At 33.5% G+C, this 19,250-nt stretch overlaps 2 protein-coding genes across 3 annotated transcripts; one reads left to right on the top strand and one right to left on the bottom strand.

Moving 5' to 3' along the window:
- Positions 1 to 850: 850 nt before the first annotated feature.
- LOC18104953 (protein NRT1/ PTR FAMILY 4.5) lies at positions 851 to 5,286 on the bottom strand. 2 transcript variants are annotated; one of them, XM_024584873.2, is made up of 6 exons: positions 5,128 to 5,286; positions 4,842 to 4,920; positions 4,476 to 4,693; positions 2,255 to 2,692; positions 2,023 to 2,147; positions 851 to 1,931 (listed from the first exon to the last, which is right to left on the bottom strand). In XM_024584873.2, the coding sequence occupies exons 1-6, from the start codon at positions 5,128 to 5,130 to the stop codon at positions 1,052 to 1,054; spliced, it is 1,743 nt and encodes a 580-aa protein (XP_024440641.2). In that variant the 5' UTR covers positions 5,131 to 5,286; the 3' UTR covers positions 851 to 1,051. The 2 variants fall into 2 exon arrangements, with proteins under 2 accessions (XP_024440641.2, XP_024440642.2); XM_024584874.2 differs by having other exon boundaries at positions 5,041 to 5,196.
- Positions 5,287 to 11,900: 6,614 nt separating this feature from the next.
- On the top strand, positions 11,901 to 13,742 carry LOC18104951 (serpin-ZX). Its single transcript, XM_006374946.3, has 2 exons — positions 11,901 to 12,464; positions 12,746 to 13,742. The coding sequence occupies exons 1-2, from the start codon at positions 12,075 to 12,077 to the stop codon at positions 13,529 to 13,531; spliced, it is 1,176 nt and encodes a 391-aa protein (XP_006375008.1). The 5' UTR covers positions 11,901 to 12,074; the 3' UTR covers positions 13,532 to 13,742.
- Positions 13,743 to 19,250: the final 5,508 nt, after the last annotated feature.

The raw sequence follows: 19,250 nt of genomic DNA, 5'->3' as shown, positions 1-19,250 counted from the left end.
ACCACTTCCGTTTTTTTCTGCAGAAATTATCCCCAGAGACGATTAGGTTTGGAATCTTTGGGCTGCCCAGCATTATGTTTTTCATTAAAACTTGAATTTTTTTTTAATTATTATATATATATATTTTAGATTGTTTTGATGTAAAGATATTAAAAATAAATTTTAAAAAATAAAAAAATATTAGTTTAAAATATTTTTAAATTAAAAACATTTTAAAAAGTAACTTTCCGCTACAGGCTGCATAATTTTTGTGCTATGCTTTTGGCTACTGAGAAATTCTTGCTGTTCATATCGGGCCACAAATTTAAGTGGCCTAGGCCGGTAGAATCCTACCAATGGACCCTTTCGTAAGGGGTGGTTCACCGATTCTGTCTCTAAAATGATCAGATTGAAGAAGAGGAGAAGAGATAGTTTGGTAGAAATTTAATTTGTTATTCACGAGTACTTATCTGGAATTCTGACTTTAATCCTGATCTGAAGTTCCCTAACTTTTTTTTTTCTTAATCATTATGATTTACAAATCTTCGGTGAGAATCGATGAATGCACACTCTGACTTTAGGTCTCGTGTCCCCCCTCATTCTCTACTCCGACCACCGTATGCTCTCCCTACCTGTGCCTAACAGCTCCATGGTTGACCATTATTGGCATGTTCACTAATACTCGGCTGTCCGAAAATGGACTAATACTCTAATTCTTTAAAGAAATTGAAGTAAAAAAAATAAAATTGAAATTTTTGTTTCGACACAGTAATCTCCATCTCAAAAACTAATATTATTATGTTTTTGAACAATTAACAGGTTCAAGTTAAATATTCTATAAATAAGGTATTGTTTGGCAACACTGCATCTAAAAAAAAACGTCATTTTTTTTTAATGATTTTTGTGTTTTTATTGGCAAAACACAGGTACAATCACAGTGCAAAAGACTAATTACATCAGCAAAGGCAACATGCACAAGACAACATTAGAAAGAAATCATCATTCCTCACACAAATATGACTAATGCTTATTTTCTTTCTTGATTTTTTGAATTAAATGAGACTTGGTATTTCTAAATTTCTACCATTTGAACTTTTCCCTTGGCATCGTCTTCACCACCGTTTTCTATTTGCTTCATTGCCCCCCTGTCCTTATATCTATACCAAGATGCACACGTCAAGTAAACTCCAAAATTCACTGTGCTGATGCCTGCTAATAGCCAGTAAAAGTAGTTCAACTTGTCTCTATTTAAATTGTCGCTAGCCAGCCATCCACCAGTAACTTTGTTTACCACCTGCACCACCAGAGAGCTCAAGAAGTAGCCAAATGCCACTGAACACCATGAGATAGCTGTGCCCAGCGATTTCATTCCGGCCGAGCTCTCTGCATAGAAAAATTCTAGCAGTCCAACTAATGTGAACATATCAGCTGCTCCAAAAATGGCGAATTGGAAACCAAGCCATAAGAAACTCATTGGCAGGGGCTCAGTAGAGTCAACCATGTTGTGTTCAATAGCCACCGATTTGCGCCATGTTTCCACAACTCCAGAAACTGCCATGGAGATGACTGAGAGCACTAGCCCGACTCCAACGCGCTGGAGGTGTCGAATTCCAGTTGGAATCCCTGTGATCTTTCGAGCAAGTGGTACAAAGAAGCGTTCGTATATTGGGATCATAACAAACATGAATAGTAGGGGGATTACTGGTAGTGAGGGGCCAGGGACTTTAAAGCCAAAGACGTTTGTGTCCATGGTGGTGCTTTGTTGGACCGAAAAAGTTTGGAGCTGAGCTAAGCATGTGTTCATGAAAACTGTGCTAAGTATAACTGGAAGCATGCGAAGCAAGATCTTTGTTTCTTCAACTTGTGTCACTGTGCATAGCCTCCAAGGTCCATGGTTGATTGATGTTGATGCACAGTCAGTAGTGTTTGCGATTGCTGCCCGGTCCAAGAACCTGGAATTTGGCAGAAATACATGTGCTTTAGTATCCCGTTGTGGTTATGATTTGTTGCAACAAAGTTGACCATTTTATAATATTTTTATACCTGAATTGGCCAGTCCTCGGAAGAATTTCTTGTTTCACCCCCGCTTCTTTGTCATGAATTTCATGTAATTCTTCAGCCCTCTCTGGAATTGGAAGGTCGCGGTTCCGGATTGCAGCCACAAATACCTACATTTATGAACAAATTAAAGGAGAAGTTCATTTATCTAACACACCAAGACTAATGATCAGAGCGAAGGTACCGTCTCAATACAAGCTCTTTAGGAAGTTATTACCTGTGCAATGCGTGCGAGGGGGCTTCCCTTAGGTACATTGTTCCGATACAAGGACTTGCCCATGCCTACAAAGATAATGGCGAAAAAGACTGCTATGGCACACACACCAAACCCCAAATCCCAGCCTAGGTTAGCACTTAACCATACAATAACAGTGACTCCTATTATAGCTCCAACGGTGAGGCTAAGCAAGAACCAGTTGAAGAAACTAGACAATTGAATTGCCTCCTTGGGGTCGTTCTCGTCGAATTGGTCAGCTCCTAAAGATGGCAGAGCTGCTTTGATGCCACTAGTACCAAATGCAATAAGGTACAGACCGGTGAAAAGTATTGCAGATTGGCTACCATCAGCAGCCTCACACTGATCAGATGAAACGTCTTTGCAAGGAATTGGTCTTAGTTGGTGGAAGTGTGCTTGAACCGTCAGGAGGGCATATCCCTGGAAAACACAATATTTTTAAACACTACCTTTTTTCCAATCTTTAAGAAATATGACAAAAAATCGATCCGTCATCATAATGTGCATTTGTGCGCGCGCGTGTATATTGCCTATAAAATAAAAAAAGACGCGGCTCTTTTACTGTAGACTCCTTTATTGTTTTTCCTTTCATATTTTATTATGAATTGCGATATTGAGATTTTTTAAAAGTTTTAATTTTATTTTTGAATTTTTTATTTATATAATTAAACCCTTTAAAGCTCAAATCAAAAACCAATTACATATTTTTTAGGGGTAAAGATTGAATTGAAAGACAAATAACTAAAGTTAAAAATACGGTTAACATAAATGATAGCTTTGAAGTTTGTTTCAAAATTTTATTTTCATCCCCCATTTTTTTTATCTACTAGGTGACATGTCCTTATAATTTTAAAAATATATATTTTGGTAGCAAACTTTTTTCTGGTGGAGGGAGAGAAGAGGTCGCTAGATTCTGTTTTAGAGAGAAAAAGTTGCTGTTGAAGAAGATTTGACCATCAAAACAGCCTATTTTTATATCAAAAGGTCCCATATAATGAGAGGGGGGGTTAAGATTAGTTTTTTTTTTTTTTTACCTTGAAAACACCTATAAAAACAAATATGAGCTCAAAAGTTTTATAGTTTAGGGTTGATTTTGGGGTTTGGGGTGGTTTTTTGTGTTTTTAGAGGTCATGGATTGGTTTAACAAGGTTTCTATGATGTTTTCTAGATATTTTGGATAAAAAAAAACCTCGTTTTTTCGTGGCTGAATTTTAGAATTAACAGATAACACGTCGTTTATTGAGATAGATGACGCATCATCTTTTTTATTTTGACAAAGAATGGGGCGGGCAATGCGTTGTCCACCCATTCTATTCTTTATTTTTTTTAAAAAAAAATTACTACTTTTTTATATGTATTTTTCAAAATAATTTTTGCATTTGTGTTTTGATTAATACTCATTCTCTGTGATTCTTTTGGTTTATTTAGCCCTTTTGAAATAAAAATTATATTTTTTAATTATATAGAGTGTATTTAATATTTTTATGAGGTTAGTGTGGTTCATTTATAATTTTTTTTATATATTTTATATTGATTATACTTATTTTTTAAAATAAAAACATTTATTTTTTTTATAAATTTTTAATATGTGCAACTTGTATGGAAATTTTTTATTTTATTCAATAAATTTTATATGTGTGTTAATTTCTCTGCTATGAATTGATTTTCATAAATAAATTCATTAAATATAACCATGTAAATGATCCATATTATGATATTAAATATTTTGGTCTACTTCTATCTCTTAATTTTTTCAGTTCTTTTTTTTTTGTTATTGTTAATGATTTTTTATTTACATAAATAATTATTGGTTTATTTGATTAGATACTTGTATGGATTTTTTTTATTTATATTTTGAAATTTTTTAGAAAAAATAACCTGGATACCCAAGATTTTTTTAAAAAGAAAAATATTTTACTTAATGAAATCTAATTTAAACTTGAGTATAACAATTATAAATGAGATAAAATATACATATTTACACAATTTTCGTTAAATGACATGGCCTGTTGTCTGCATCATATTCTATCAAGTTTGGAAATCGTGGCACATGCATGCAAGCCTTTTTTCCAATAAAATAGGCCAAATGATACAGAATAATTCATGATTCTTAATTAGAAGTTTGACACTTCATGATTTTCCAATGATGCATAATTGATTAGAAATGTATGGCCATGATTAGGAGATTAATTGATAGACTTACCAAGAACTCCACGCATCCAAACAAGACACAAGTCTTGAATCTTGTCCAATAGGTATCACATATGAACCCTCCAAACAGCGCCACTAAGAAAGAAGTACCAACGAAGTTGGTAAGTGTAGTGGCAGATTTGGTTAGGCTGAAGTTCATGTACCCAGAGAAATAAGTCATCAGGCTCGCAATCATACAGACGAATGCCATGTTTTCTAGTCCCTCCATAGCTGCGCAAATTCACCAAAACTAACATCATTTAGCTCATAATATCTGGGAAGCAAATCCACTTTTATGCACATATGCGTGGCACGCGCTCACACACACGCACATACAAGTAGACACACACATGCTTGTAGCAATTAACAGCTTTCTTACTGTATACAAAGAATGCAGCTCTGTTTCCTCCTAGCCTTCTTTCTGGCTTGGATTCGATTTTCACATCTCTTGAGATGCCCTGTTGAGGAAAAATAATAAAAAACTCAATAAATAAGTTTCCAAAGAGAGTACAATATGCAATACTAGAATGTAAGGGAAAAGTGAGCAAACAACAAATGAACTAGACGGTTTAATTAGCCATTAGAAAGACAATCCATTGGCTCTCGGATCATTGAAGAAAGGTTGTATATATACACAGGACTTGAAATAATTCAGCCGACTTTACCATTTTGTTGAGTCCCTTTTGTGGGGAGGAAATGTTGCTTGAGAAGAGATGGTATGATCTAAAACCAAACCCTTAGATGTGTATATATATACAGAGAGAGAGAGAGAGAGAGAGAGAGAGAGAGAGACAAGTTGAAAGATATAATCCTACTGGCTAGCAACAAGAACGAAAAGGAATCAAAAGGCATACTAGTTTGAGCAACATTAATTTAGGTAGGTTAATTTTGTTTCTTATGATACCTCCCTATCTCTTCCTATACTTTGACTAATTTGCTACCTGGCAACCTGTACATTGTTTAATCCCTCTCCTGAATTTGTTGGCACGTTCCTGTTCGCGAGGGATTTGAGTGTTTTAATATTCCACAAACCATCCTCTTGTAATTGATTATATATGTGAGTGAGTTGTCTGGATCCTGAGAGAGATTTTATTGGCTTTTACGTTTTTATGGAATTTGTATGTACGAGGACCTACACATAAAGATGGATACCACCTCTAACTTGAAAACTTAGAATTCTTAGGTCATGGGTATATTTTATAGATAAGCTCCTCTATTCTCCATTCCTTTTTAACATGTGACAATTACCGGACTCATTTATGCATCTAATATATCTTCCCTTCTCGTGAAAGTCTGGTTTATTCGAACAAAACTCTCCTTTTAATCGATGTATTTAACAAATTTGAGTGCGATATCCGAAACTTAGAGCTTAACTCTTGAACATAAACATAGGAGATGTTGAGGACTTCGCGTATAAGAGCTTATATAAAAGGATGAACACCATCTTTAATCTAAAAACCCTAATTATCAAGCAATGAATCCATCTTTTATACAAGACTAACATCTCTTTTCTCATTTTTTTTTAATATAAGATAGTTAATGCTTCTTCTAAATAACTTCTTTTTTATTAATACACACGGTTATTATATAAAAAAAAAGATAGCTAATGCTAACATATACACTCATGAGAATAATAACATAAAAATGATGAGTATTGGCCGCTGCTACACAATGATGAGTTAGTTAGGCAAAAGAAAAACTGGAATTACGGCTATATTTTAAGCACTTGGCTTGCAAAGGCTTCCTTAAGTGACGCTTATGACGTTTTAAAATTCTCTTAATGAAGTAAACCCTCAGCTTCTCAGTACCATTGGGTCATGTGTATGTCTCATACATAAGCTCCCCTCTTAATTTTCAATTCTGTTTTAATATGGATTATTTGCCGACCTACACATGCACACACACACACACACACACACACATCTAATAAATCTCTTACATGTGAGTCCGGTTCATTTGAATACAACTTTCTCCGATGTAAGTTTTTAACGATTTGAGTGCGACATTCAAAACTTAGAACTTCGCTCTTTGAGCATCCAAGAAGAACAGAGACCAGGTCATTTGAGAATTTATTCAATAATTAAACTGTCTTGTGTGGTACTAGATTGTGAAGTTGATGATAAACTAGTCTGTAAATCTAATTCTAATATATGGAAAGGATTGGCTCGATCCTTGATCCAAGGTTGAAATCTTATGTTGGATGAACATTCTTGGAAAAATCGACAGTACTATAGGAGTCTTGATCATAAAGGGTGTTTTCGAAGCAAGAGATATTAACTGTCTTTTATATTTGGTTTCTAAAGAATGCATTAATTGATCACCTTCTTATACATTGTCATAAATTCATAATCATTGATTTATTGATTAGTGGGGTCTATATATCTTAATGTTGTCATGGAAATATCTGATTCGATGATTTCCAAATAATTAATTGTAATGCGGTTCATCCATTATCAAATTTATAGTTTTTAAAAGTGAATATGGTGATGTATATCAATAAATTTAAATCTAATAAAAATTACAGACATGTCAAATAAATTCTATAATAGATATAATTTTTTATCCTATTATTGAATCAAGCTGAAATTCTATGAATGTATTTTACGGACTCAATTCCTTGCAAAATTAACTAGCTAGTTGAATTTTCTTTATTTTTGAATGTGTTTTCTATTTAGATTTTAAAATTTTAATTTGTTTTTAGTTTTAATTAGTTATGTTAATTAGTTTATCACCTAATTAGATTGTTTTTAAGTTATTTCAAAATAATATTAAAAATTATTGAATTTAATAAATTAAAAAAACTCCCAATAATTTAGAGCTATTTTTTTTTTAAAAAAACTTGTAAATATCAATTCTTTTTTTTTTAATCTTTTAAAAAAAGTTAACTCGTCACATAAAACTTGAAAAAAGGATTCGATACATTCTGGGCTCCAGCCAAAAGAAAGAGAGAGATCGAGGCTCACGAGTAGAAGACTTTGTGAATAACAACAACGAAAATCAACCAATTGATCATAATAAAACTACTCGCATTTGACAACAGAGCATCTTCATATAATTATATTTTGGTCAATGTTTCTGAATTTGAATGAGACAGAGACTCAAGGATTTAATATGTTTCGTGTAAAGTTGTGTGAGGCTTTAGCAAGAAACATAACATTTCCATGAAAATGAAGTTTTGGCATTTGGTTCTTGTTCTTGTTCCAATCCTTTAACTGTAGTAGAAAACATGTGATGTACAAGGTTTCAAGTTCTATTTGGTCTCTTATGCAGCGGTATATCTTCCCTCCACAGCCTTGACATAGTTTGTCATCTTTAGGATAGATTAATCAAGGAGGATTCCTTACTTGTGAGATTGTGATGACAGCAGGTTTAATTAGTAGTTAATTTAGTGATAATATAATTTTGTATTTGATAATGTGATGCATGTTATTTTTAAAAAATGTTTTTAATTGAAAAAAAAATAAAATGATACGTTTTTTATTTTTAATATCAACATTAAAAAAATACCTTAAAAAATATAAGATGAGCGCTCTTTGAAAAGTAGAAGTTACAAAAACGACAAAAAAAAAAAAAAAAGAATCAAAGATTTAACAGGTGGTAAGATTAGTCTCTCGGCAGAATTCAGTCGAGGAGGTGGTTGAAGGCAAATAAAATAATTCGATTTGTAACGGACAGTATTATATAGATTACCTTTCGACAACTTGCTCACATAGGCACAGCAGTGCGAAGTCAGAATCAAAACTGTTTGTGGGTTGGCCAAAGAGATTCTTTGACTCGAGTGTCGTTTATCACGTTGAAAGCAGCCATAGAGTGGAGACAAACCTTTTCTACAAAATAAACTTTGAAATACAACACTCTTATTATTTTTTTAATATGAATGTCGAGCTACTATAATTTAATTGAGTGTGGTGGTATCTTTTTTATTTATTATTATTATTATTATTATTATTATTATTACAGGCTATTCGAGTTTTCGGTGGATGGGCCCTCAATTATCATAAAATCTCAAACTTTCTTTCAAATTAAAATTAAAAAAAATACTAAATATTATTATAACAACAGGAGGGGAATTCATTTTCCGTCCTCACAAGTGATTTTTTTTTAATTTTATCATTTAATATTAAATTTATTTTACATTAAATTTCATAATTTTTTTTAATATGTTCTTTATGGAATTATCTCAATATCATGACTCTAGTTGCAGTGGATTAACCTGGTTAACTCGGAATTTTTTTTTATTTTTTTTTAATTCATTTTTTTTAATTTCATGTTTTAATATTGGATTAATAAAAAATTAAGTATCATAATCTATTTTAGTTTGTTATCTATCAAGCTATCTTAACAAATTTAAATACGATAATGCATCTCAGAGGGTGTTTGGGATATCATTTCAACCAGAGTTTTTAAAATTTTTGAATTTATTTTGTTTCAAATTATTTTTTTATGTTTTTGAGTCGTTTTGATGCACAAATATAAAAAAAATAATTTTTTAAATATATTTTTAAATAAAAATATTTTAAAAAATAAATACTACCATTTCCACAAAGTCGACCTTAATTCCATAATCAGCAGACAAAAGTGTCATCGAAAATTTGGAGCCCAAGATGGACACTATAATCTTCAAATTGGATTATTGGCATAGGGCTCACCGTAGAAGGAAAAAACAAAACAAAACAGGTGCCACATTTGGACTTTAAAACATGCTAACACAAGAAGAAGGCCTGGAAATCTATATAGGCCATCTGTGCAATGATAAATGGGTCGTATCATAAAGGCATGTTGCTCAGCCTCATCGTTTCCGGGTCCAAGGCCTTCACACTCGATCAGTTACCCTCCTTCCTCGAGTCCATGTCTAAATCTCAGCTCAGCTCCCTTACTCGATCAGTTTATTGACAAATCTTATGTCACATTTTTGTTGTTAATGGAACTTATAATAATCCTCTGTTAATTATGAAATCTGGAAATTCAATAGGGAAGCCTGAATGATTATAAGATGGGGATGTTATAACACAGAAATTGTTATTCATTCATTAGTCGTTTACTACTGATGTTATCAGTTGATGCCAACAGCCTTCGTGTTGATGGTGGTGATGAAGGCTGTTGAAGTGCCGACACAAGTGAATAAGTGGGCTGCAAAGGAGACTAATGGCATTGTTATGGAGGTCCTTCCTTCTGGATCGGTTGACAATACCATAAGGCTTGTGCTAACAAATGCCCTCCATTTCAAAGTAGCTTGGATTGAGAATTTTGATTTATCAACTACCAAAGACCATGGCTTTTTATCTTTTGAATGATCATGAGCTTCTAGAACAAACATGTTCAAGAATAAGGTTTTTGAGTTTTAGATAGTAATTAATTAAATATTCATCTTAATATTTCCTTATTCATAGCCCATGAATTACATAATTAATCATAGAAATCTTGGTATCTGCAAAACAGTCCTTTTCAGTGGGATTGAGAGATCTTTCGATGATAAGTCAATAATTTTAAATGAAAATTATAATAAATGAAAGAACAAACTTTAAATTTTAAGAACAAGAATGTTTGTTTTTGTTTTTATGTGATAAATGCTTTAAGAATATATGATTAGAAAATAAAAATTACAACCATTTACATGGATAATTTAGAAAATATTTATAACCCTTATACCTTGAACCTTGTTGTTTTGTTGAAAAGTTAAAAGTCTTGTTCTCTTGAATATATAATAAGGAAAAAGGTTTATTATATAACATTTATATTCATAGAAAATTTTTCAGCGCAGTATTAATAGTGATGAAAAACAACATTAATATTAATTGAAATATAACCGGTTCTCAGGGGACTTCTATACAACTCTATACAACTAGGAGTGGAGTGTATCATTTTGTGTTGAGAGTTAAGGATTCCAAAGTTTAAGATTTTCTTTGGTTTTGAAGCTTTTAAAGCTCTAAAGGGATTAGAGTTGTTGTTGCTTTTCTCTGGTGAGGCAGATTTGACAGAGATGATGATTCCAGGGGTGGGAACCTTTATGTTTCGAGCATATACCATAAATCCTTCATGGAAGTAACTGAAGGCAGCACAGAAGTTACAGCTACTTCTGCTGCTGTTGTCTTTCAGAAGACGACTTTCGTTGATAAGATGGACTTTGTAGCTGATCACTCGTTTCTTTTTCCTGATCAGAGAAGACAAGCCTGAGGTGATTCTCTTCATTGGCCAAGTGTTCAGTCCCTTGCACGGTTGTTAAATCTTCATCACAGTAAAACAAAACATGGGAACCAGTCCTGATAGACTCGCGTAAAACCATAACAAGCATTGCTGTTTATTTCATTATTGTATTTTGCCGATGCCATGGTGCCTTGCCTTCACCGGGGTGCTGACTTGTTATTTTCTCATAATACATTTGCTATGTGGGTTTTTTTTTTTTTTCACAAACTTATGGATTTTACGGATCAGCTTTTTTTCATATTACTTCACTAAAATAATCTATTGTAACCTTGAAAAATTATGAGAGAAGAGGTTTATGCTTTTGAATCTCATCTAAAATCTAAAATATAAATTGAATTAGGTTAATTAAATTTGATTGAATCGATTGAAATTTAACTTTATTGATCCATTCAAAATAAAATCTATATAGATAATATTTCAAGTCTATGAGTAAAAGATTTAGTAATCAAGAAGTGCAAAATTATATTTATAATTTGCGTATTTTTATAGATCATTTCGTCCAACACGAAGAGTTCCTCAAATTCTATTAATTTTTCATTAATATTTTTTTAAAAATATTATTTAAAAAAGTTTTGAATTTAATAGTATTCACCTATTAATAATTTCAGATTCCAGATTTTTATTAAATGAAAATGAAATCCACTTGGATAAAAATACTATAAAAGTAAGATACGGAAGGCGAATCAATGGTTTTTTTCCCATTTTTTTTTGTCTCTGAATTTGTAATGAATCTGCTTCATCCGTCAACTCTATAATATCTATCCGTCAACTCTATAAGATCTATCCGGAGATAAATATCTATCCTCTTTACTCTAAAAGTTTGTTCATCCTAATGAGACAAAGCAGATGAGAGTGAACATTGACCTGTGTGGCAACTCGGACAGAGGATGTATATCTTATCTTGATGAAATTCGGCAATCAACTATTTGCTTTTAATTTAAGATGTCTTCGGCGCTGAAAAATCTGGCACATTCTGTAATTAAGATCGTGCGAAAGTGAATCCTGATGGATTTAACTAGTTCAATCGAATTACTAGAAAATTTAATTGAATGAACTAAGTCGAATATTTCATCTGTAAGTTCAACATAAAATCCAGCTTAACAAGCTGGAATCATGGATTTCCCGAGTAAATCGAGTTCGATAACTATAGATATATGAGTTATTAAAAAACGTCGTCGCTCGATGAAGACACGTGTTGTAGCTCTTATAAAGAGAGCAGAAGAATCCACCACCGTCCGCGGATTTGTGATTTGCTTGACTTTGAAAAGCTGGCATTTAATAATAGTTTCTTAATGAGAAAGTAACGAGCCATCCTTCGTTGAACTGAGGAGAGAAAGGTTACAAGAACTGTATTTTTTTCACCCTGCAACGCTCAATTCCACACACACAAGTAACACAGCCAAACCCAATGGATCTCCGTGACTCGATCGGGAACCAAACCGACGTAGCATTGAGTCTCTCCAAGCAAATTCTCTTAACCGAATCCAACAACTCCAACTTGGTGTTCTCGCCGCTGTCAATTGAGGTGCTGCTCAGTCTCATCGCCTCCGGGTCCAAGGGCAGCACACTTGAGCAGTTGCTCTCCTTCCTCAAGTCCAAGTCCAGCGATCACCTCAGCTCCTTCTCCTCTCAGTTATTGGCGGTTGTTCTCACCGACGGGAGCGCCAGTGGTGGGCCACAATTGAAGTTCGCCAATGGCGTTTGGGTGGATAACTCACTCTCTCTTAAGCCTTCTTTCAAACAGGTTGTGGGCAGCACCTATAAGGCTGCGACTAATCAAGTTGATTTCCAAACCAAGGTACACGATTACTTTCTAATAACCCATTTTTTTTCAGCTTTACAAATTACAATAATTTTGTTGTTAGGAACTTGAAAGGATTAATCGATTCTTTTCATGTAATCTTTAAGTGATTGTAATTTATCAGTAGGAGTGAGCCATGTGTATTAATGTTTTCAATATTCCTGGACTGATTCCTTAGGTAGGTCTAATGATGCTGTGCTCTGTTTTGTTCTAGTTATTGATGTTCCAAGTAGATGCTAATAGCCTTAATGTTGATGTTTGTGGTGGTGGTGGTGAAGGCTGTTGAAGTGACCAATGAAGTTAACACTTGGGCTGAAAATGAGACCAATGGCCTTATCAAAGAGGTTCTGCCTTCTGGGTCTGTTGACAGAACGACAAGGCTCATCTTAACAAATGCACTCTATTTCAAAGGAGCTTGGAATGAGAAGTTTGATGCATCAACCACTAAAGATGATGATTTCTACCTGTTGAACGGGGGCTCGGTTCGTGTGCCGTTTATGACTAGCAAGAAGAAGCAATTTGTATGTGACTTTGATGGTTTTAAAGTCTTAGCTCTTCCTTATAAACAAGGTGAAGATAAACGCAAGTTCTCTATGTACTTCTACCTTCCAGATGCTAAAGATGGGCTGCAAGCTTTGGTTGAGAAAATGGTTTCTGAATCTGGATTCTTAGATCGCCACCTTCCACCAAAACAAGTAAAAGTGGATGACTTTAGGATTCCAAGGTTCAAGATTTCCTTTGGGTTTGAAGCTTCCAACGCTCTAAAGGGACTAGGATTGGTGTCGCCTTTCTCCAATGAAGCAGACTTGACTGAGATGGTAGACTCTTCTGCAGGGCAGGGCCTGTGTGTTTCAAGCATATTCCATAAATCATTTATTGAAGTGAATGAAGAAGGCACAGAAGCTGCAGCTGCTTCTGCTGGTGTTATAGCATTGAGAGGTATTGACATTCCCACAAAGATAGACTTTGTTGCTGACCACCCATTCCTTTTCCTCATCAGAGAAGACATGACTGGAGTGGTAATGTTCGTAGGCCACGTCCTCGACCCCTCACAGGCCAATTAATCTTCCATACTGGAGAACTCGTGTGTATGTGGATCAAAGCCTAACAAATATAACTTTAATTTACTTGTGGCTGGTTATTGTAATGTGTTTGGCCTTTCCTGTGGTGGTTTGATGCAGGATTGTGTCCTCTACTGTTTTGCTTTGAAGGGGGTCTTTTTCTCAATAATAGATTGTATGGATATGGCAGATTAATATGTTATGTTTGGATTCATCTTTTGCTTGCAGCCACGAAAACAAAAGATGTGAGCTTTACTTGCATTGTTAAACTCTTGTCTCCTAGTCATGCAAACGGAATCAGAAACTATGGATTAGATTATCGTTTTGAATGGAGGTGAAATTGATAGAATGAAATCATTTATGGATCCGTTAGATGGTCTAGAAAGGCTTGGGTATGAGTGTTTTTATATGGATCCGTTAGCTGAGGTTCTGGCCTTCTGGGCTGCAGATTCAACCTATGGAGGCGTTGTTGTCACGTCGCAATATTAAAGTTCCAAGCTTACTCCATTAATCCTTTATCTAAGTAAATGCAGTTTAGCTGCTGTGGCAGATGGCTTTCCCTACCAAGATAGACTTTGTAGCTGACCATTCATTCCTGTTCACCACTATAAAGAACAGGGCTGCAACGACGTTGCTGATTTTGCCCAAGTGCTCGAGCCACCGCAGGCAGATTTCTGCAGCGCGTTTAAGTACATCAAGCTAACTGACAGGTACTGTAACTCATTTTTGTTTTTATTTTCTTTATTTTCAATAACAGATTGTTTTTTTAGGTGGAGTTTTACATGTATTCAGTCATTTATACATATTCAGACATACATGTACCAAGGCATGCGAGCTAGTTTGGTTGACAGTAAGATCGATGCGCCAAAAACCTTATAAAGCTCATGTGCATAAGATCAAGTAAATGGAATTTAAAAATCCTGCATTTGATTAAAAAACTTAACAAAAGGATGAACAGCTGATCGATGTTGCTATGATCTGGAGTTTGGTTAGCTTGCTAAGATGCAACTCGTTAATGTAAGTTCCATTGAAGTTCAGAAAATTGCTTAGTAGAAAGTTTTCTTCTTCAATTCAAAATCTTGCTGAGTTGACAGGAAGAAGCAGAGAAGTAAAACAGATACACAAGCAAAACCAGGGGCGAAGCTGCGTTGTGGAGAAGGGGAGCAATTACCTCCCTTAATTTTTCGAACTTCTCCTATTTCTGAACCCAAAAGCAGATATTCTTACAAAGATGAGATTCTCTCCTTGAAATGAAACCAAAACCTAAAACAAAACATATCATTCAAGAGCAGCTGCGCCGCCTGGGACTAATTGAAGGACCTTGCATGGCAGTTAGACGTCGAGTAGTGCGTTCTCTATGATCATTTGGCTTCACATCACGAGTAGAATGGGCTATGGCCACAGAAACAAGAATTGCCCCCAAGCACAACACGGCGTAGCACTGGCGAACCACTCTCCCTAACAATCCCTGAAGCACTGTATCCATCTCTTCGCTCTTAAATATTTGCTAATCTCTATGTATATAGAATGTAAGCGAACCGATATTCGAGCACTATACACACACATAAAAACAGAATACAGGGGTGGGATGGGATGGGTTCAAGTAAGAAACAGGGGGCAGCAGCAGAAAAGAGACGGCCCCTGGGAAAGTTTCAAACAAGGGGATGGTTTGAAGGCAGTGGTTGTCGTTTTGCATGCTACTCGTCTTAATTTGCTAAAATTTTAACACGACAGCAAGCTGTGTTTCGTTTATGTTCTTATATTAATAATTTAAAAAATCGAAGTTTGTGAAAGCAACAAAAAAAGTTTTTCTGTTTTTTTTTCTTATTTCCCTGTTTTTAAATAATTATAAGGCTAATTTGATTTTATATTTGTATCACGGTATTAAATACTACCCGAACCGGTAGATCAACATGTGACCTTTATATAATTTGGAGCTTATATTAGGTAAAAAAATAAAAGGATAATTGATTCGGATAAAATTTGTTAAGTGTTAGCTTATCTTTTAGCTTTTTGATAAGCTTCTATTGTTTAGTTGGGTTTGGTGTCCTCCTTTTGTACCTCCTAGGCCTTGTGCCTTCCAATGAAAGTCTTGAAAGGGGTTCCTTTTGAGGGGAAAAAAATTACATGGCTTGTTAGTTTTGGGATCGTAATTAGCTAGTGTACATATATATATCATGACCAATTAATATTATATGGTAATTAATTGTAATATAAAATAGCAACAAGCATAAGCATCCCTTAATCATTTCAAAATTTCTTAGATTGATTTAAAATCTAATGAATTAGAAGTTAGTGATCCTATATTCTAAACCAAGTTAGTTCAATCAAGTTTTGAATCGAATTGATTTGTCGAGTTTAATTAGGTTTAATGATTGTGTTTCTATTTATTAATTAGAACTGATCACTTTATATGTCATTTTATGATTACTAAGGAGAATTAAGCAATTAGGCCACGCCTTTGATGGTCTCAAGGTCCTAAGACTTTCTCATACGGTTTTTCTTCTCTATTTTTGCAAAGTTTGATAAGTTATAACCATGGTAGGATATAAGATAAGTTAAATTGAGAGTAATATGTGCTAAAACCATGGTAAAGCTCATGAGTCATGAGGCTAAAAGGTTAAATAAATGGATTTTGAAAAGACAAAAAACTTTTAGATTAAAATAAAGGAGGAAAGGTTGAATTGCTAAAATCTACAATTGCATGCCATTTTTTCTCTTCAACTCAGAAAATCATAAGCTTTTGTTTGCATAGCTTGAAATATGCTTGGGTCGCCTGCAAAAATGTTATTTCACGTTGCCCTTACTCTATTTTCACAAGTCTGAGTTGACTAGCACTTCAATTTCAATTCCGAGGCACATGTTTCTGATCCAAATTCAAGGCACGTCTTTTGCTTCTTCGATCATATGAATCATTGCTTCAAAGAGATCAATATCATCGAAGGTGACGGTGGAAAGAAAAGAGGGCACATCACCAGTCTTATTTTCTCTTAAATTGTTCTGGTGAAATTTAGATTCAGATCTTATGCACTGGTGTATGTTTATTTTTGTGTTTAAAAAATGTTTTTAAAATATATATTTTTTTGTTAAAATTGCCTATGCAATAAGCAGCACCAAGAAGGCAGGAACCAATCTTTTCAAGTGGGGAAATGCACGGTTATACAGCATGATCTGGGGTTTTATCAAGTAGGTTGAATCGCGAATTAATGTGCAAATCCAAGTTTTTATTTAAAAATAAAAATAATATTGTTTTAATTTATTTTTTAAAAAAAATGAATTTCTCCACAAACACATGTTATGAGTGAGGTTCAGGGATCATGAAGAACCAAATTGACCTCGGGGGAAATGTTCGACAATTATACTCGTCCGGGAATAGATAATATAGTATGGTAGAAAGATATTAAACAGAACACAGCACAGAATATGAGGCGTGCATAAATATTATTCTTAAGGATATTTATTCACACAAGGTTATCCTCCATTAAAAAAAACAGCAAGAACAAAATAAAGCAAAAAATCCAGCAAGTTTCAGAGAATAAATATATTTTGTTTTCTTGAATCTCATAATCTGCAAGAGTGCAAGGTAATTAGTTCAAGAGAAAAGAGCAATTTTTCTTGGCCTCGGGTAAGGCAACTGTTACAGTGGTTGTAAAAGGAGCAGTTAAGGAATTAAACACAGCAGTTACAATGGTTTTAAAAGAGCTGTGTTAAAGAATTGATTCATGCAGCTGCGCTGAGAGCTGCTACAAAATTGATTTGAAGAGTATAAAAAATCATGGTTAATCAAAAACAAGCTATTATAACAAAAGTTTTAAAAATATATACATTGTCTCGCGCGTAAAGGCAACGCAAAGATTTTTTTTGGCTTGGCCCAAGCTTATGCGCGCAAGTCCACTACACTTTTTTATATAAGTATAGGTTATACATTAAGTAGAAAGAATTTTATTTTTTATTGAAAAAGTAAGAGATTATAATGCGAGGGACATCAAATTAATAGATTTTGATATTAGAAAGAATATTAAAAAAAAAAACCCATAATATATATATATACACACTATGACACTTACCATTGGGAACTTGACATTATGTATGTAAATAGTTTTTTATTTTTTAAATTAGTTAATTTCCAGAATTGATTAATTGATTGATTATGCAAGATATCTCCAGCAAGTTGTTCAATTAATTTAAATAAAGAGTTATCTTTTGAATATTACATAATCTTTTTCTTTTTTTGATTTTTCTATGCAAACTCCCTATTTATAAGTTTAAGATTTTGATATATCCTAATATATATTATTTTAACCCTACAATAAATATAATAGAGCAACTAATACCTTAAATATAATGATATCCACATCTCAAAGTCTATTTTTGTTATACTCACTGATATAACATAAACATTTCATATATATATATATATTTAAAAAAAAAATTATGTTTTTTATAATGTGGGATAATTTCATAAAAATTATGTATTTCAACTTTAAAAAATAGTAGTTTTCCAATATAAAATAATGTTTTCTTGAAATAATATCTCAAACTTTATTATTTTCAATGTAGCAATGAAGAAAATTTGGCGCGGCGAGCAACATGATTAGGGCAAGAAACTTACTCTGTGGGGCGCAGCATGATTGTCACAACACTACGGGTAAGAAAAAAAGAGTTTGACATGATGTTGGGATGATCTATAGATATATATATGTGTGTGTGTTTCAGATAAGCTTGTCCCGTCTTAGTTTTCCTTTTTCTTTTTCTTTCTGGTAATGGATGTGACTCGATAAAGAACCGGCCACCATTGGAGAAAAAAACCCTCAAATCGTCCCTGTTCTTGGTGCTTGATTGGCGAGTAATTATTGAAGGCATGATTTGACACGTTAACAAGACAAGAATTACAGGATTGTCTTGCAAGTTATACAATCGAGTAATTGTGAGACTACTTGCTCGGTGAAATCGATGATATCGTCGGGGAACAATCAAGATGTGTGTGAACAAAGCATGGTTTCTTTACAAATACGGCATGACTTCATTTGTGCACGATGGTATACTGTATGTATCTGTTTTTTAAATGTGTTTTTTTATTAAAAATATTTCAAAAACTTTAATTTAATGTTTTTTATATAATAAATATTTTGAAAAACAGATAAAATATAAATAGAGTGAGTAAAAAAACTGAATTATAAAAAAAAACCAATTAATCTGATTAAAATATTTAAAAAATTAATTGGTTCGGTTCGGTTTTAGTTTCAGGTGAAACCGAAACCAAACTGAACTAAAAAATAAAAAACCAAACCGACCGAACCAAACCGAAACCAAGTCCATTAAAAAGTCTAAAAAAACCCAAAAAACAATATAGTTTTTGGTTTATAATATAAAATAACCAAACCTAAATCAAATCGCACCAAGACCGGACTGAACATAACCAAAACTGGTTGGTTGAGTTTCAGTTTTTAATATAAAATAACCGAACCGAACTGAAACCAGTCAGTTTGAACCGCTTTTGGTTTCGTTTTAATTTTGTTTTTTATATTTTAAAATTTTTTAATTTAAATATTTTTACAAATAAAAATCAAACCAAACTAAAAATATTCACCTCTAAGTTTCATGACAAAAACAACCTTAGACGATAGAGTGAACAAAACAATCTTGAAGGCATGTGAGCCAGGAAAAACTTATTGGAGTACATTGACCAATGGAACTTGGCTGGATCATGTATCGTACTACC

Source organism: Populus trichocarpa, chromosome 14 (genome assembly GCF_000002775.5).
Source record: "Populus trichocarpa isolate Nisqually-1 chromosome 14, P.trichocarpa_v4.1, whole genome shotgun sequence".
Classification (NCBI taxonomy): domain Eukaryota; kingdom Viridiplantae; phylum Streptophyta; class Magnoliopsida; order Malpighiales; family Salicaceae; genus Populus; species Populus trichocarpa.
Note: the sequence above shows the minus strand (reverse complement) of the source record. Positions and strands in the feature narration are given on the sequence as shown.